We start from the raw sequence: 12,171 nt of genomic DNA, 5'->3' as shown, positions 1-12,171 counted from the left end.
GGGCATGGAGCTAATCGGTTTTTACTCAGCCACAGAGCAGGCAAATGCAGAGCTAGAAAAGGGCATGGATTTCTCAACCTAGAACTCCTGACTTTTGCATTATGTTCGAGGATGATGCTAAGGAGATTAGTTATTGTTGCTGCTGTTATCTCTTCTCAGATTCTCTTAAATAAGATAAAAGATGGAATTTACAACAGGATTGTCTCCTCTAAAACTCACAGAATTTACAAGAGAATGAGAGTTCCTTCTGTTAACTTTTTCTTTATGATATAAGGATACAGTTTACTTAATTGGAATATCATTAAATAACAGAGAACCCCTCTTCAAGAGAATAGACTCAGCTTCCCACAGTCAAATTTAGATATACTCGGTCACAAACAGACCTCAAAGATCTTTGAACATAGCAGCAGTAAAAGCTGAGTGCTGCTTGCTAGATCTCAAGGTCTTCATGTCTATTTGGGGAAGTACAGTAAGAAGGGGTAGGTTGAGCTATATGTCAGAAGATATTAAGGAAAATGTCACTGAAAGGTGTGAAGTTTTCTATTTTTTTGCAGCCTGTAGTACACAAGATGGAAAAAGCTATTGGTTTGTCTGAATGAATATATGAAAATGATTTATGAATTTAGGATAAGGCATATGTGCTTTTAACACATTTTTATTAACACTTCTAAAAACAGCAATAAAATCTGTGTAGAAAGCTAAAGGACTTGGTTTAGATTGTTGTGCAGGATGACAAATCTGTTTTGTGAAGGTTTGTGGGAGGCAGGTCTGTTTGTTAGAAATGTGGATTTTTTTTGCTTTTATTCCCTGCTGCCCCATCCTCATTATCTTTCAGCTCAGTGCTAAGTATTTACTTTTCTATCTGGCTCTGAATATTCATCATGACTACTAAGCTGTTTTTGCTTTTTAAACAAACTTTACCTCTCATTAACACTAAAGCCTTCACTGGAAGGTCATTTTTACACTGTTGCTGTGAGTTGACAAGGAACCATTCTAGAAGTGGTAATGAAGCTTTGTCTGTTGGGGTTTTTGGTTTGGCTTTTTGCAACAGACTGACATTTCATGTTGGATCTGAAGGTTGGAATATCTGTTATTACCTACATTTTCATCTATATCAAGAAGCAAACAATAACTCGCCTCCTGACCCATCCCTGGCAGCGTTCAAGGCCAGGCTGGATGGGCTCTGACCAGTCTGGTCTAGTGGAAAGTGTTTATGCCAATGGCAGTGAGATCAGAACTGTGTGATCTGTAAGGTCCCTTCCAGCTGAAACCATTCTGTCATTCTGTGAATAACTGTCTCTTTTCTCATATTAATGTAGCAATTACCCCCACCCTCTATTCCTAGAGCCAAGGTTGTTGTGAAGAAGCTACTGAAGAGTGCAGCACAAGAATTAATGAACAGGCCAGTTATGCTGTAAATAAACTTCGCCAGCTAAATGACAAGCTTGAGTATAAGAAACAGGCTCTAAATTCCATTTGTAATTCACCAAAACCCGACAAAAAGGTACGAAACTTTAGTGTCTTCAGTTCTTTTCTTTGATTTGATTTTTTTTTAGATTTTATTTTTGGATAAGGGTATGTTTGTGTAATATCCAGTTGTCACATTTTAGATGGGTCAGATGGTTATTTCACTCTATTTGTTAAACAGAAGGTGAAATCAGAACTTAGTTTTAATTGTTTAGTTACAATGGCTTTTATATATGGGGAATAAACTTGTGAATGTGATATGTATTGCTTTGTTGGCCATGGAATAAGGATCACTCTCCCGTGCTGCCTTGTTGGTGGCAAGGGGTGTTTCTCCCTTTGCTCCCTGCCCTGCCCCAGGCATTCGGCACCGCTGCTGCTGCCCGGGGGCTGCGCTGCTCTGCTCCTGTGCCCGGGGGATGCCCAGCCCCTGTGCTCTGTGCCCAGCCCCTGTGCTGCCCGGGGGCTGCGCTGCTCTGCTCCTGTGCCCGGGGGATGCCCAGCCCCTGTGCTCTGTGCCCAGCCCCTGTGCTGCCCAGGGATGCACTGCTCTGCTCCTGTGCCCGGGGGATGCCCAGCCCCTGTGCCCTGTGCCCAGCCCCTGTGCTGCCCGGGGATGCACTGCTCTGCTCCTGTGCCCGGGGGATGCCCAGCCCCTGTGCCCTGTGCCCAGCCCCTGTGCTGCCCGGGGATGCACTGCTCTGCTCCTGTGCCCGGGGGGTGCCCAGCCCCTGTGCTGCCTGGGTGCTGCACTGCTCTGCTCCTGTGCCCGGGGGATGCCCAGCCCCTGTGCTCTGTGCCCAGCCCCTGTGCTGCCCGGGGATGCACTGCTCTGCTCCTGTGCCCGGGGGATGCCCAGCCCCTGTGCTCTGTGCCCAGCCCCTGTGCTGCCCGGGGATGCACTGCTCTGCTCCTGTGCCCGGGGGATGCCCAGCCCCTGTGCCCTGTGCCCAGCCCCTGTGCTGCCCGGGGATGCACTGCTCTGCTCCTGTGCCCGGGGGATGCCCAGCCCCTGTGCTCTGTGCCCAGCCCCTGTGCTGCCCAGGGATGCACTGCTCTGCTCCTGTGCCCGGGGGATGCCCAGCCCCTGTGCCCTGTGCCCAGCCCCTGTGCTGCCTGGGTGCTGCACTGCTCTGCTCCTGTGCCCTGTGCTGCCGCTCGGGGCCACAGCACAGCGCCCTCGACTGCAGCACCAGCTCGGACAGACTTCCTCGAGCAAAGGGATGAAAAACCCCAGACCTTTAGGAGTGGCTGATTCCTTTATTAGGAGCTAGGAGAAAGCACGCTGTCATCAAAGGGAGAATTCGGAGTGATACGAAACTTTAACCTCTGGACTAGGGCAAACAAAAAACAGCCTTTTGTCTTTGCAAAGTGAAACCGGTAACTAATCTGAGAATATACTCAGGAGAAGCAAGGGGCTTGCACATGGCTTGGGCCAACTTACTTGTGTTGATTTTACAGGCCTGTTGTTCAGATGCAGTTGGGCCTGTCTTGTCAGCTGTAATGGGATTTGGCTGCAGATGGTAGATGGTGGGTAAGATGAACAAGGAGCCAAGGTGTTTTCCTAAAATCCTGCTGCTAGCGATGGCATAAATGTACCTGGGTATTAGTCATTGCTCAGAACCTGGCTGGCTTCTTTATACATTTTTCCTTCACTCAGGGTGAGTGTAAGATGCTTGTCTGAATAGGAGTTGACACCCCAGCTCTGGGCATGGCTTCCTCCAGGAGAAAGGTGTGGGCATTGAGTTTGTGCCACCCTGGCTGGCTTCATTCCCTCTGTCCCTTCCACATCTTCCTTCTGCCAGAGGGTGCTGCAGACAACTGAAAATGCTTGCAGCTGTTCTGGGGTGTCCCCCTTCCAACCCAAGCCCTTCTATGATTCTCTATAACTAAACCTTTATATAATGTTCCATTCACATGAATATTCTATGTTCCTTTTGCATTCTTGAAACCATAACAGCTGTGTTCTTTCTGTACTTAGGCTTTTGGGGAGGCAGGGATTGTACCCCTACTGAAGTTGTGGGTTTTTCCCTGTATGTTTTGTTTCTAAAATGGGCTTGGAAAATAGCTGCATCTCTGAAACAGAACAGTAAAATGGATCCAGTATTATTGTAAAGTCTCAGTATTCAGTTTGTAAATGTAACAGCTGTTTACTTATGTTAAAATCTTACCGGTTGTTCTGTATTTATTGAATGTTCTGGATGCTGCTGGAGTGAATGTAAGGTGATTGTAGAGAAGCCTCAGCATTGATAGCAAATAAAGTATAAAGTTATTCTGAAGGCGAGGTATTTGCTAGAAAATTGTTATATAGCTGTCACATATATATTTTACATCTGAGATGAGACAAAAAAAAATTCTGAACAAGACAGAATTCCTGTAGCTCTGTAGAATGCACTACTTGTGACAAGTGATAGAACTGATAAATTTGGCTAAGTGGTATATCATATTTAAAAATGGAAAAATGTAATTTGTTTTTGCTGTGTTTCTAATGTCACATCTTATGTATATTTCCACCTTCTCTTGTTATACTGTCTCCTGGCAGGATGTTTGGCTACTTTTTATGCTTTCCACAATAACAAATCCTTGCCTTCTCAAAACTAGAATGAAATAAGTGATAACTTTGAGTGATTTCTAACTTAGCTAAATTCCTAGAAATGAAATCTATTCCCAGGTTCTTCAGGCACATGATGTGTACCTGAAAATGATAAAGATGCCTTCAGTAAGGTATATTTCATTAATGGCAATTTCAAATTCTTATAAAACATACTGTGTGTAATATATAATCCTATCTCAAGTGTCTTTTATGCGGGTAGTGTGATAGTAGTTGTACTTCTAACTTTTTTATTTTAATGTGTGGGTTGACCTTTAAGATTGCTGTGTGCTCTACAAGTTTGAGACTCATCGATTTTCTCACTTGTAATTTATTTTTTTTTAATCCACAGAAATTGTTCTCCCTGTGCTTTTGTACCTTTTCTTCTTTCAGAACAGTGTCCCTAAAGACATAAATCTTGTGTGCTGCACAAGCTTTTTCCTACCAATTGTAATGAATAAACTTTTCTCTGCAGATTGTTTCTAAGCTGAAGGATGAAATTACTCTGATGGAGAGAGAGCACAGTGACCTTCAGCTGCACATTGCAAGAACAGACTGGTGGTGTGAGAATCTTGGCATGTGGAAAGCCTTCATTGTCTCAGGAGAGGTAGGGCATTTTTTTCTGCCTTTGACCTGCTGGGTCTATTCAAACTTGAATGAAAAGCAGAAGAAAAATGTGTAGATACTTTCCTTATACCTGTCTATACTTAAAATTTGCTTGTGGGGGAAAGAACCCTAACATCTTCTGAGCTCCTTTTCTGTTTCCCAGTGGCTACTGTGATGCATACAGAGTTTGTATTCCTCAGACACTGTTGTAATGGAGTTATAAAAATTACCTGCATGTACATAAACGAGTTTTGGCACTGGGTACAGTAATTTGCTATCTTAGGGGCACTGTTTTTCATAAGAATTGTGTCTTCCTATATTACCATGCTATTGCACTTGGGTGCAGTTATGTCTCTGCTGTGTCTCAAAGATGCAGTGCTTATACTTTTTGGGTTTTGTATTTAATGGCTGTACAGTTTCAAGGGGCTTGAATGCCTGGAAAGAAAGTGCTTTATATCTGTAAATTGAAGAAATTGTTACTCTTTTTTGGTCTTGTTTTGCTGTTCCATTTGGGCATAGGCAGACAATTGTAGAATCCATGCCAAAAAATGTGATGAAAACAGAAAGTATTACCATCTTCTGGCTCTCTAGTAACACTCACCATGAAAAGAACTCAGTGAATGCTGGTTATTTAGTAGGTGTAGGCTGACATACATAAGTAATCTTCTTGACAGTATCACTATGAAGATCTAAAGAATAATTGGGTCTCTACTGCCTTCCCTTTGTGTGCCACTAAGAAAATGTTCCTGAAAAGAATACAAATAGTTTTCTTGAGGTAACTCTTTGTTGGAGCAAAAAATTATGTGCTGTGGAGTTTATTTGGTTGTGTCTTAAGCTCTTGCAAGCCAGGTGTTTCAGCAGTTAGTCACTGTAAAAGAAATAAATTCAACAGGTCAAAAAAATGTTAGGTGCCAGTTTTAAAACCAAATTCTCCATGTGGAAACATCTGGATTTGTTTTTGTTTTAATGCTGTTTGCAGGTGGCACTTTTGAGAACTGAAAAATTCTTAAGTTGTCTTCTTAAGAGTTATTTGTAGCTTTTGAAACCTGGTCTTAAACTCTGGTAAACTCTGAGTGCAGAATGGCAGCTTTCTGCACAAACATACATATTTATATAACATAATATACACATATTTATATATCATATTTATATTTATGTAACCATATACAACTGTCCAGTGCCTCTCTACCAGAGGAGAAGGTGCTTTGGCTAAATTAGAGAGAAGTTAGAAAAGGCTTTTAATTGCTTGCTGCCTTAGCTATAACTTATGAGTAGTACTGGATTAGGAAATTAAATATAGGCTTGCATAAATTGTGCTGTTTGCAGCTCCATGCTTCAAAGGGTAGGCTGGAGAAAACATGGGTGTTGTAGTTATCTCTGGTAATTAATTGCTTGGGAATATTCTAGCTGCAGTTGATGGTTTTAGGGGGCATGAGTAGATGACATAGTCTTTCTATCTGCAAATATGTTGTTGCCAATCCTAGAATATAGCTCTGTGATTTTAGAGAGAGAAAATCTTGGCCCTGTTGTTTAGCAGAAAATTTTAGTAAAAGTAATTTTTGATATAGATCTTGAGCTGAAAGTGTAATGGCCAGTCATTTAGGTTTTAAACTGATCTACTAAATCAGTTAACAGAAAATGCACAAAAGAAAAAAATTACTTAAGTCTTGGAAAAAACCATGTCCAAACTCTTGTTTGTAATCTCTTAGCTTGAATATTTCAGTCTTTGTAGTTTTGAGTAATTGGAATATACTAAGTCTGTGTGTGAACTATATATATATAAATCAGTGTAAATAATATAATCTCTAGGTGTCTTTTGGTAGCTCATATTTTTGAAAGAGACTCAGTGTTGAAAGAGACTCAGTGGCTGACTGATAGAGGTTGAAAAAATACAATAGGAAGATGCAGAATGAGGGACCTATGCTAACAACTTGTGTAATTCTGTAATTACATACCTCATTACAGGTATGTAACTTAGAGCTAAATTATCTAACTTGATCTGCTTGCTTTAATTGTTTTGGCCTTGTATCATTTAATGTTTTAACAGACATTCTGTCTTCCTTGTCCAAAGAAAGACTGTTTCAGAGCATAACATCTTTTAAAAAGTCTATTGCTTTCAGAAGGAATTGAGTTTGTAGATCTGAATAAGGTGAACAAATTGCAGGTTTCTTGTGGTTACCACACTACACACCTGGACAAGAGGTGGCTGAAAAGCTGCTCAGTGGACAGGAACTTGGGGCTGCTGGTTGACAGCTGTCTGAACATGAGCCAGGAGCGTGCCCAGGTGGTCAAGGAGACCAAATGCAGCCTGGCCTGTACCAGAAATAGTGTGGCCAGCAGGAACAGGGAAGTGATTTTCCCCCAGTACTCAGCACTGCACAGACAGCACCTGAAACAGGGTTAGGAAGGTTGGGAAAAAGCCAGATGGTTTTTTGGGCAGGAGCATTAGAAGCTCAGTCTCACAATGTGGCACGTGAGGTTTGTGTTCAGCAGGAGCTCTGGGCTTCAGCTCTGACCCCCTGAGCTTGGCTGGAAACAGGAGAGATGCTGGTGGCTTGGCAGATGTGCAGCTCATCTTGGGCAGGCTGCAGGTCTGTCAAGGGTAAATGCAACCCCTGAACACATTAGGAAGGAGTTTCCACTCAGGATGAGCAAGTATTACAGTCCATTGCAGGTGCTGGGCCGTGTCCCTTGGGAAGGGGGGATTTGAATGAGGAACTTCTCCCATGAGAAGTGGTTCTGAATGCACTTTCAAACTTCATTTGCTTAACTTAGCAAAAGGGAGAATCAGAGGAATATGGCTCTGTAGTTTGAACTAATGCCTGATAGCAATTGTATGAGGTGGTGCCTGCTAACAGCAGAGGACTAGATCTCCTGGTTTAGAAGACCTCCTAACATTCAATTTTTCTGTTTTCCAGTTTATTCATTAATTTGGAGAAACAAATTCACAAGCACCTAAGTTGACAAAAAAAATTTGCATTCCTAAAAAGATCCTGAAAGTTTTCAGTATTTATTTGAGGGTACTTGGAAAAAAAAAAGCTGAAATGTGTCTACATCTGGTAATTGGAATTTAGAGGATTCTGCACACAGCTTGAAGCAGGAGTACTAAGTCCTCCCATTTTGAAAATGTGCTTTCACAGGGTCTGTGCTCTCTCCTGACAATTACAGTTCAGATGACCTTACACGTGCAAACCCCTGCCCTGGGAACAAATTTAGCATGGAAAATCATAGGCATGACTCCAATCAGCAATTTCAGCACTCATCTTCCAGTGTTGAAAAGTGACAGCCAGGAGGTGTTTGTGGGTCACCTGCAAACACTGATCCAGTGTAGCTCAGGGTAGGCAGGGCGGGGACTGTCCCAGACAATCCCAGTTGTTCTGCACCATGTCTCTCTGACCTGCACCTTGGAGGCTGTTCAAGCATCTATTTCTGCAGCAGTCTGGCAGGAGATAGGCACTTCTCCAAACAGCTGCACTGAGAACCAGGCACATTTGCAGGCATTCAGGCTGGTGCTTTGTATTCTGTCTGAGTGCTGCTGCAGCTTTTGGACAGGGATTTGTGAAATCTGGGCCTCAGACTTGGCTTCCCAGTGGTCCTTGTGCAGCTTTATGAGGAATGCATCACAGGGAATATTATCAATGTACAGCTCTCAGTAGCTTAAAAATATGAAGGTACATTTCAGCCACATGGCTTTTACAAGGGTGATGTAGGTGCTTGTCAAATTATTCATCCACAGCATTGTGTTGTCTCTACAGGCTTCTCAGAAAAGGTGTCATAATTATATGAATTTTAACATTTATTCTTATTCTAATTAGATTTGTTAAATACTCTTTTTTTTAAAGCTTTAAGGTTATAACTTTGCTCAAAAAGACTGGGAGTGGTATTTTATAATTACCTTGTCATTATTTGCATGTATATAAAGACACAAGCATTGTAGAGTGAAATATTTTATGCATTTCTGTTATTTGTTTTTCATAATCAATCTGGGTGTCTCCTCAAAATAAGTAAAAAATTTGCTACCAATAGGACATAAGAATGAAATTCTTATGCCAATTCTTATATCAAATTAAGAAACAGTGTGGTCACACTGCTGCTGTCATCTCAAGAAAAATTGTTTAACTTTGCTGTAGTTTTCCCATTTGCACAATATGGTTAATTGCTTCTCCTTCTTCTGGCTGAGGACTGTATTTGGATTTATCAGTATTTTTGTAAAATTCTGAGTTCCTCAGAAATAGTGCATGGATACCACAAACTGTGCAAGGAGAACAGCTCAAGTGAGCAGAGAAATCACTCCATAACAGCAGCAGCTGCTGCTAGACCCAGCTGCAGAGCTGCTGTGCCTGGTGTCTGGGTGACCCTCAGCAGAAGCACTGGGAGGGAGGGAAATGAAGGAAGAACACTCAGGTAAATGCAGATAGGAGAGATGGAGCATTGATCAGCAATCACAAAGCTACAGGGTAGGTACCTTAAAAACCAAAATAATACACTCAGCTGTTTGAAGAGGATATGTCAGGGAGATGTGGCTGCATTGCAAACTGTAGGTAAGGTGTAATAGTGGTTAGCTGCAGGGCTGGTTCAGGGCTGGTACAGCACTTTGGGGGATGGTTACTTCATTAAGGGAATTGCTCCATATGGAGCCTTCAAATCTTAGCAGAAGTGTAGAACTGATGACTGAGTTTGTAAGCCAGTCACCTGTTCACTGTTCAGATGTTCCTGTGTTCACAGTTAAATGTTCCACCGTTTACTTTCAGATATTACCTTATCTGTTTTTATTTCCCCCACAAGGTTTTAGAAGAGAATGGAGAACAAGTGCCCTGTTACTCTGTCATGGTGAGTTTACAAGAAGTTGGTGGAGCTGAAACTAAGAACTGGACTGTTCCCAGGAAGCTCAATGAGTTTCAGAACCTACACCGCAAACTCAGCGAGGTATGAATCCTGGTTAGGGGAGGGAAAAGATACAAACTGACAAAATTTGTCAGAATGATGACAATTTAATGCTTCCAGTTTTAATGCCAGCCTTTTGGCTTTTAGCACTTTAGAACTAGATTTCTATCTGCACATTTCTGGTCTCTGACATATGATTATAAAACTTGTTTATAATTTTTTCCACTTAATAATGTTTAACTGGACTAACCCCATTTCAAAATGGGATATGCTCTGCACTGTCATACAAGAGCCTGCAAAAGAGTGAAGTTTTATGTCTGGCTTCTAGGCAAGTATTAGAAATGACAGCTTTTGGGGAGAGAGAAGGTTGGGATTTTTTTCACAGTGCTTTAACCTTTCTGTCTGATAAGGAATAGATAATGGTGCTGTAAAGGGGAAGGGTTCAGATGTGTCAGCCCATAGTGGTAAAGGGAAGGTGTTTTCTTGAGAGGGGTCTGGAAGTGAGATGAGAGCAAAAAGGAGTCTCTTCATTTCCATTCTGAACCACCTGTCTTTTTCTCTGCATACACCTTAACTGAGCTCTCCTTTCTCCTACACAGTGTTTTCCATCGTTAAAGAAAGTTCAGTTGCCTTCTCTCAGCAAGCTGCCCTTCAAATCCGTAGACCAGAAATTCATGGAGAAATCCAAGAACCAGCTTAATAACTTTCTGCAGGTAAGAAAATAAAGACAAAACCGACAGATATCTAAACAGGAGATTTGAGAGGCTGCTGCCTCTCTATTGCCTAAAGAAAGAGCCTAGAACAAATAGGTCAAATGTAAAATTTGACACTATAAATGTCAAAGTTGAGATGAGTTTGACTGATAGTAACCATTCCTCTAGTAGTAAGTTAATTTAAACTTCAATTAATTGAAGAATCATAATTAAAGTGGCCTTTAATTGCCACTTTCAGCTAAAACTCCTTCATTCACAACAAATTTCTTACACGTGAGAAATTGTTACAAAACAAGAAGGTTGTAAGACTAAAAGCTTTATTCTTACTAGTTCCAGTACTTTAGAAATAGTTTCTTAAAGTATCTTTGTGAGATAGGGATTTTTTTTCTCACACTACCTCTGAGCTGCAATTTAATCAGTTTTATTGGATGCCTCAATACATCTTATTCCTTAACAAGAAATATTTAATTGATGTGTTGCTGTGTTGTGATGTGTCATTATTTTTGTTTCATAGAAATTACTCTCTGATGAAAGACTCTGCCAGAGTGAAGCACTTTATGCCTTCCTGAGCCCCTCCCCAGAGCACCTCAAAGTTATTGATGTGCAAGGCAAGAAGTCATCGTTTTCACTCTCCTCATTTCTAGAACGACTTCCTGGTGATTTGTTTTCTCATCAGGAGGTAAGTGGTAGAAAAGTAATCTTCCCAAATTTAATTACTTATCCTAAGTAAGCAGCGAGAGTCATTAGTATTTGAGTGGCAGGCAATATTTCCAAAGGTCATTTGTAATTTACTGTAAGTGAACAAAGAGAAGAAAGAGCCGCCTATGAATTTAAAAGATGTTTATTAATAAAACAGGTTTCCTGCCTTTTGGTACATGCATATAGGCAAATGTGTAAACTATCACAAATAAACAAATTGCAGTTCATGTGGGATTGTTCATTGTGGGATTGGGATTTATTTTTTTACAGCAGAATTTTCCACTTTTTGAGTTCTGGGCATGCGTATTTCAGAGAGGTTTTGGCAGGTAAAAATACACTTGGGAATATTCTCTTGGCAAGAAAGAACATCTGTGTATCCCTAATTTCAGGACAACTTCATAAGCAGAGCTAGTTTTGACAAAAAACTGTTGGCAAATAGTACAGGCTTACTGAGGGAATTTGCAAGTGCAGGCAGGAGTCTATGTAGGCAAACCAGATGGAGAATTTGTTATTAAGCCATAAAAACCCATAGTTTATCAAAATCCAATGAATAATAGATTAGTGACCAAAATAGCTCATTGACTAAATTGACCATAATTCCATGGCACTCTGTTCTGTGTTGTTCATGTTCAGATAATGCAACATTCAAGGAGATGTTTATATTCCCTTTTTTTAGTTACATGTTATACAAAATTCATTTAAAGCAGTTAATTTCTGACATGCTGTAGTTGTCTGGAGCGGATGGGTCTTATGCAGGACAATTTGAGATTGGGGAGCATGTATACTTCTAGGCTTTTATAGGGAGAAAGGTGGTCTTGCATCTCAGAAATAAGAAAATCCTATATATGTACCTTGCAAAAGAGTGCTGTGTTTGCATCTAGATGCTGAATGCATGTGCCTCGTTTCAGAGTAATAAATATAAAGGAAGTTTGAGAAACTAGTTTTACTTTGATAGAAGTACTGGAGTTACACAATCCAAAGTGCTTTCACTAAAATGACTAATGATAGGTAGAAGTAGCATAAAAGTATTGAAGTATGAAGCTATTTCTATTTTGCTATTTAATTGAAAAACATCCTCAAGACATTGTATTATGGGAGATAGATATTGTATTATGGGAGTGTGTAGGAGGAAAAAGTTGGGAAATACAGGAGAAGGAAAAAGGATTTTTAATACCAGTGTGTGAGAGGAGAAGGAACAAATAAACAAAGCAGAAA

General features: G+C 40.9%; 1 protein-coding gene across 1 annotated transcript in view; it reads left to right on the top strand.

The window, feature by feature from the left end:
* The window catches only part of SNX25 (sorting nexin 25), an 81,628-nt gene that overhangs the window by 61,573 nt on the left and 7,884 nt on the right, over nt 1-12,171 (top strand). Inside the window, exons 10-14 of the mRNA XM_054291042.1 lie at nt 1,346-1,504; nt 4,530-4,661; nt 9,446-9,586; nt 10,144-10,257; nt 10,772-10,936. Coding sequence (XP_054147017.1) covers nt 1,346-1,504; nt 4,530-4,661; nt 9,446-9,586; nt 10,144-10,257; nt 10,772-10,936 — 711 coding nt within the window. The remainder of the gene's footprint in view (nt 1-1,345; nt 1,505-4,529; nt 4,662-9,445; nt 9,587-10,143; nt 10,258-10,771; nt 10,937-12,171) is intronic.

Source organism: Melozone crissalis, unplaced genomic scaffold (genome assembly GCF_028551555.1).
Source record: "Melozone crissalis strain CALT ecotype California unplaced genomic scaffold, PUWL_Pcris_2 ptg000006l_1, whole genome shotgun sequence".
In the NCBI taxonomy this organism is placed as follows: domain Eukaryota; kingdom Metazoa; phylum Chordata; class Aves; order Passeriformes; family Passerellidae; genus Melozone; species Melozone crissalis.
The sequence above is the reverse complement of the archived record's forward strand: the minus strand, read 5'-3'. Positions and strand labels throughout refer to the sequence as shown.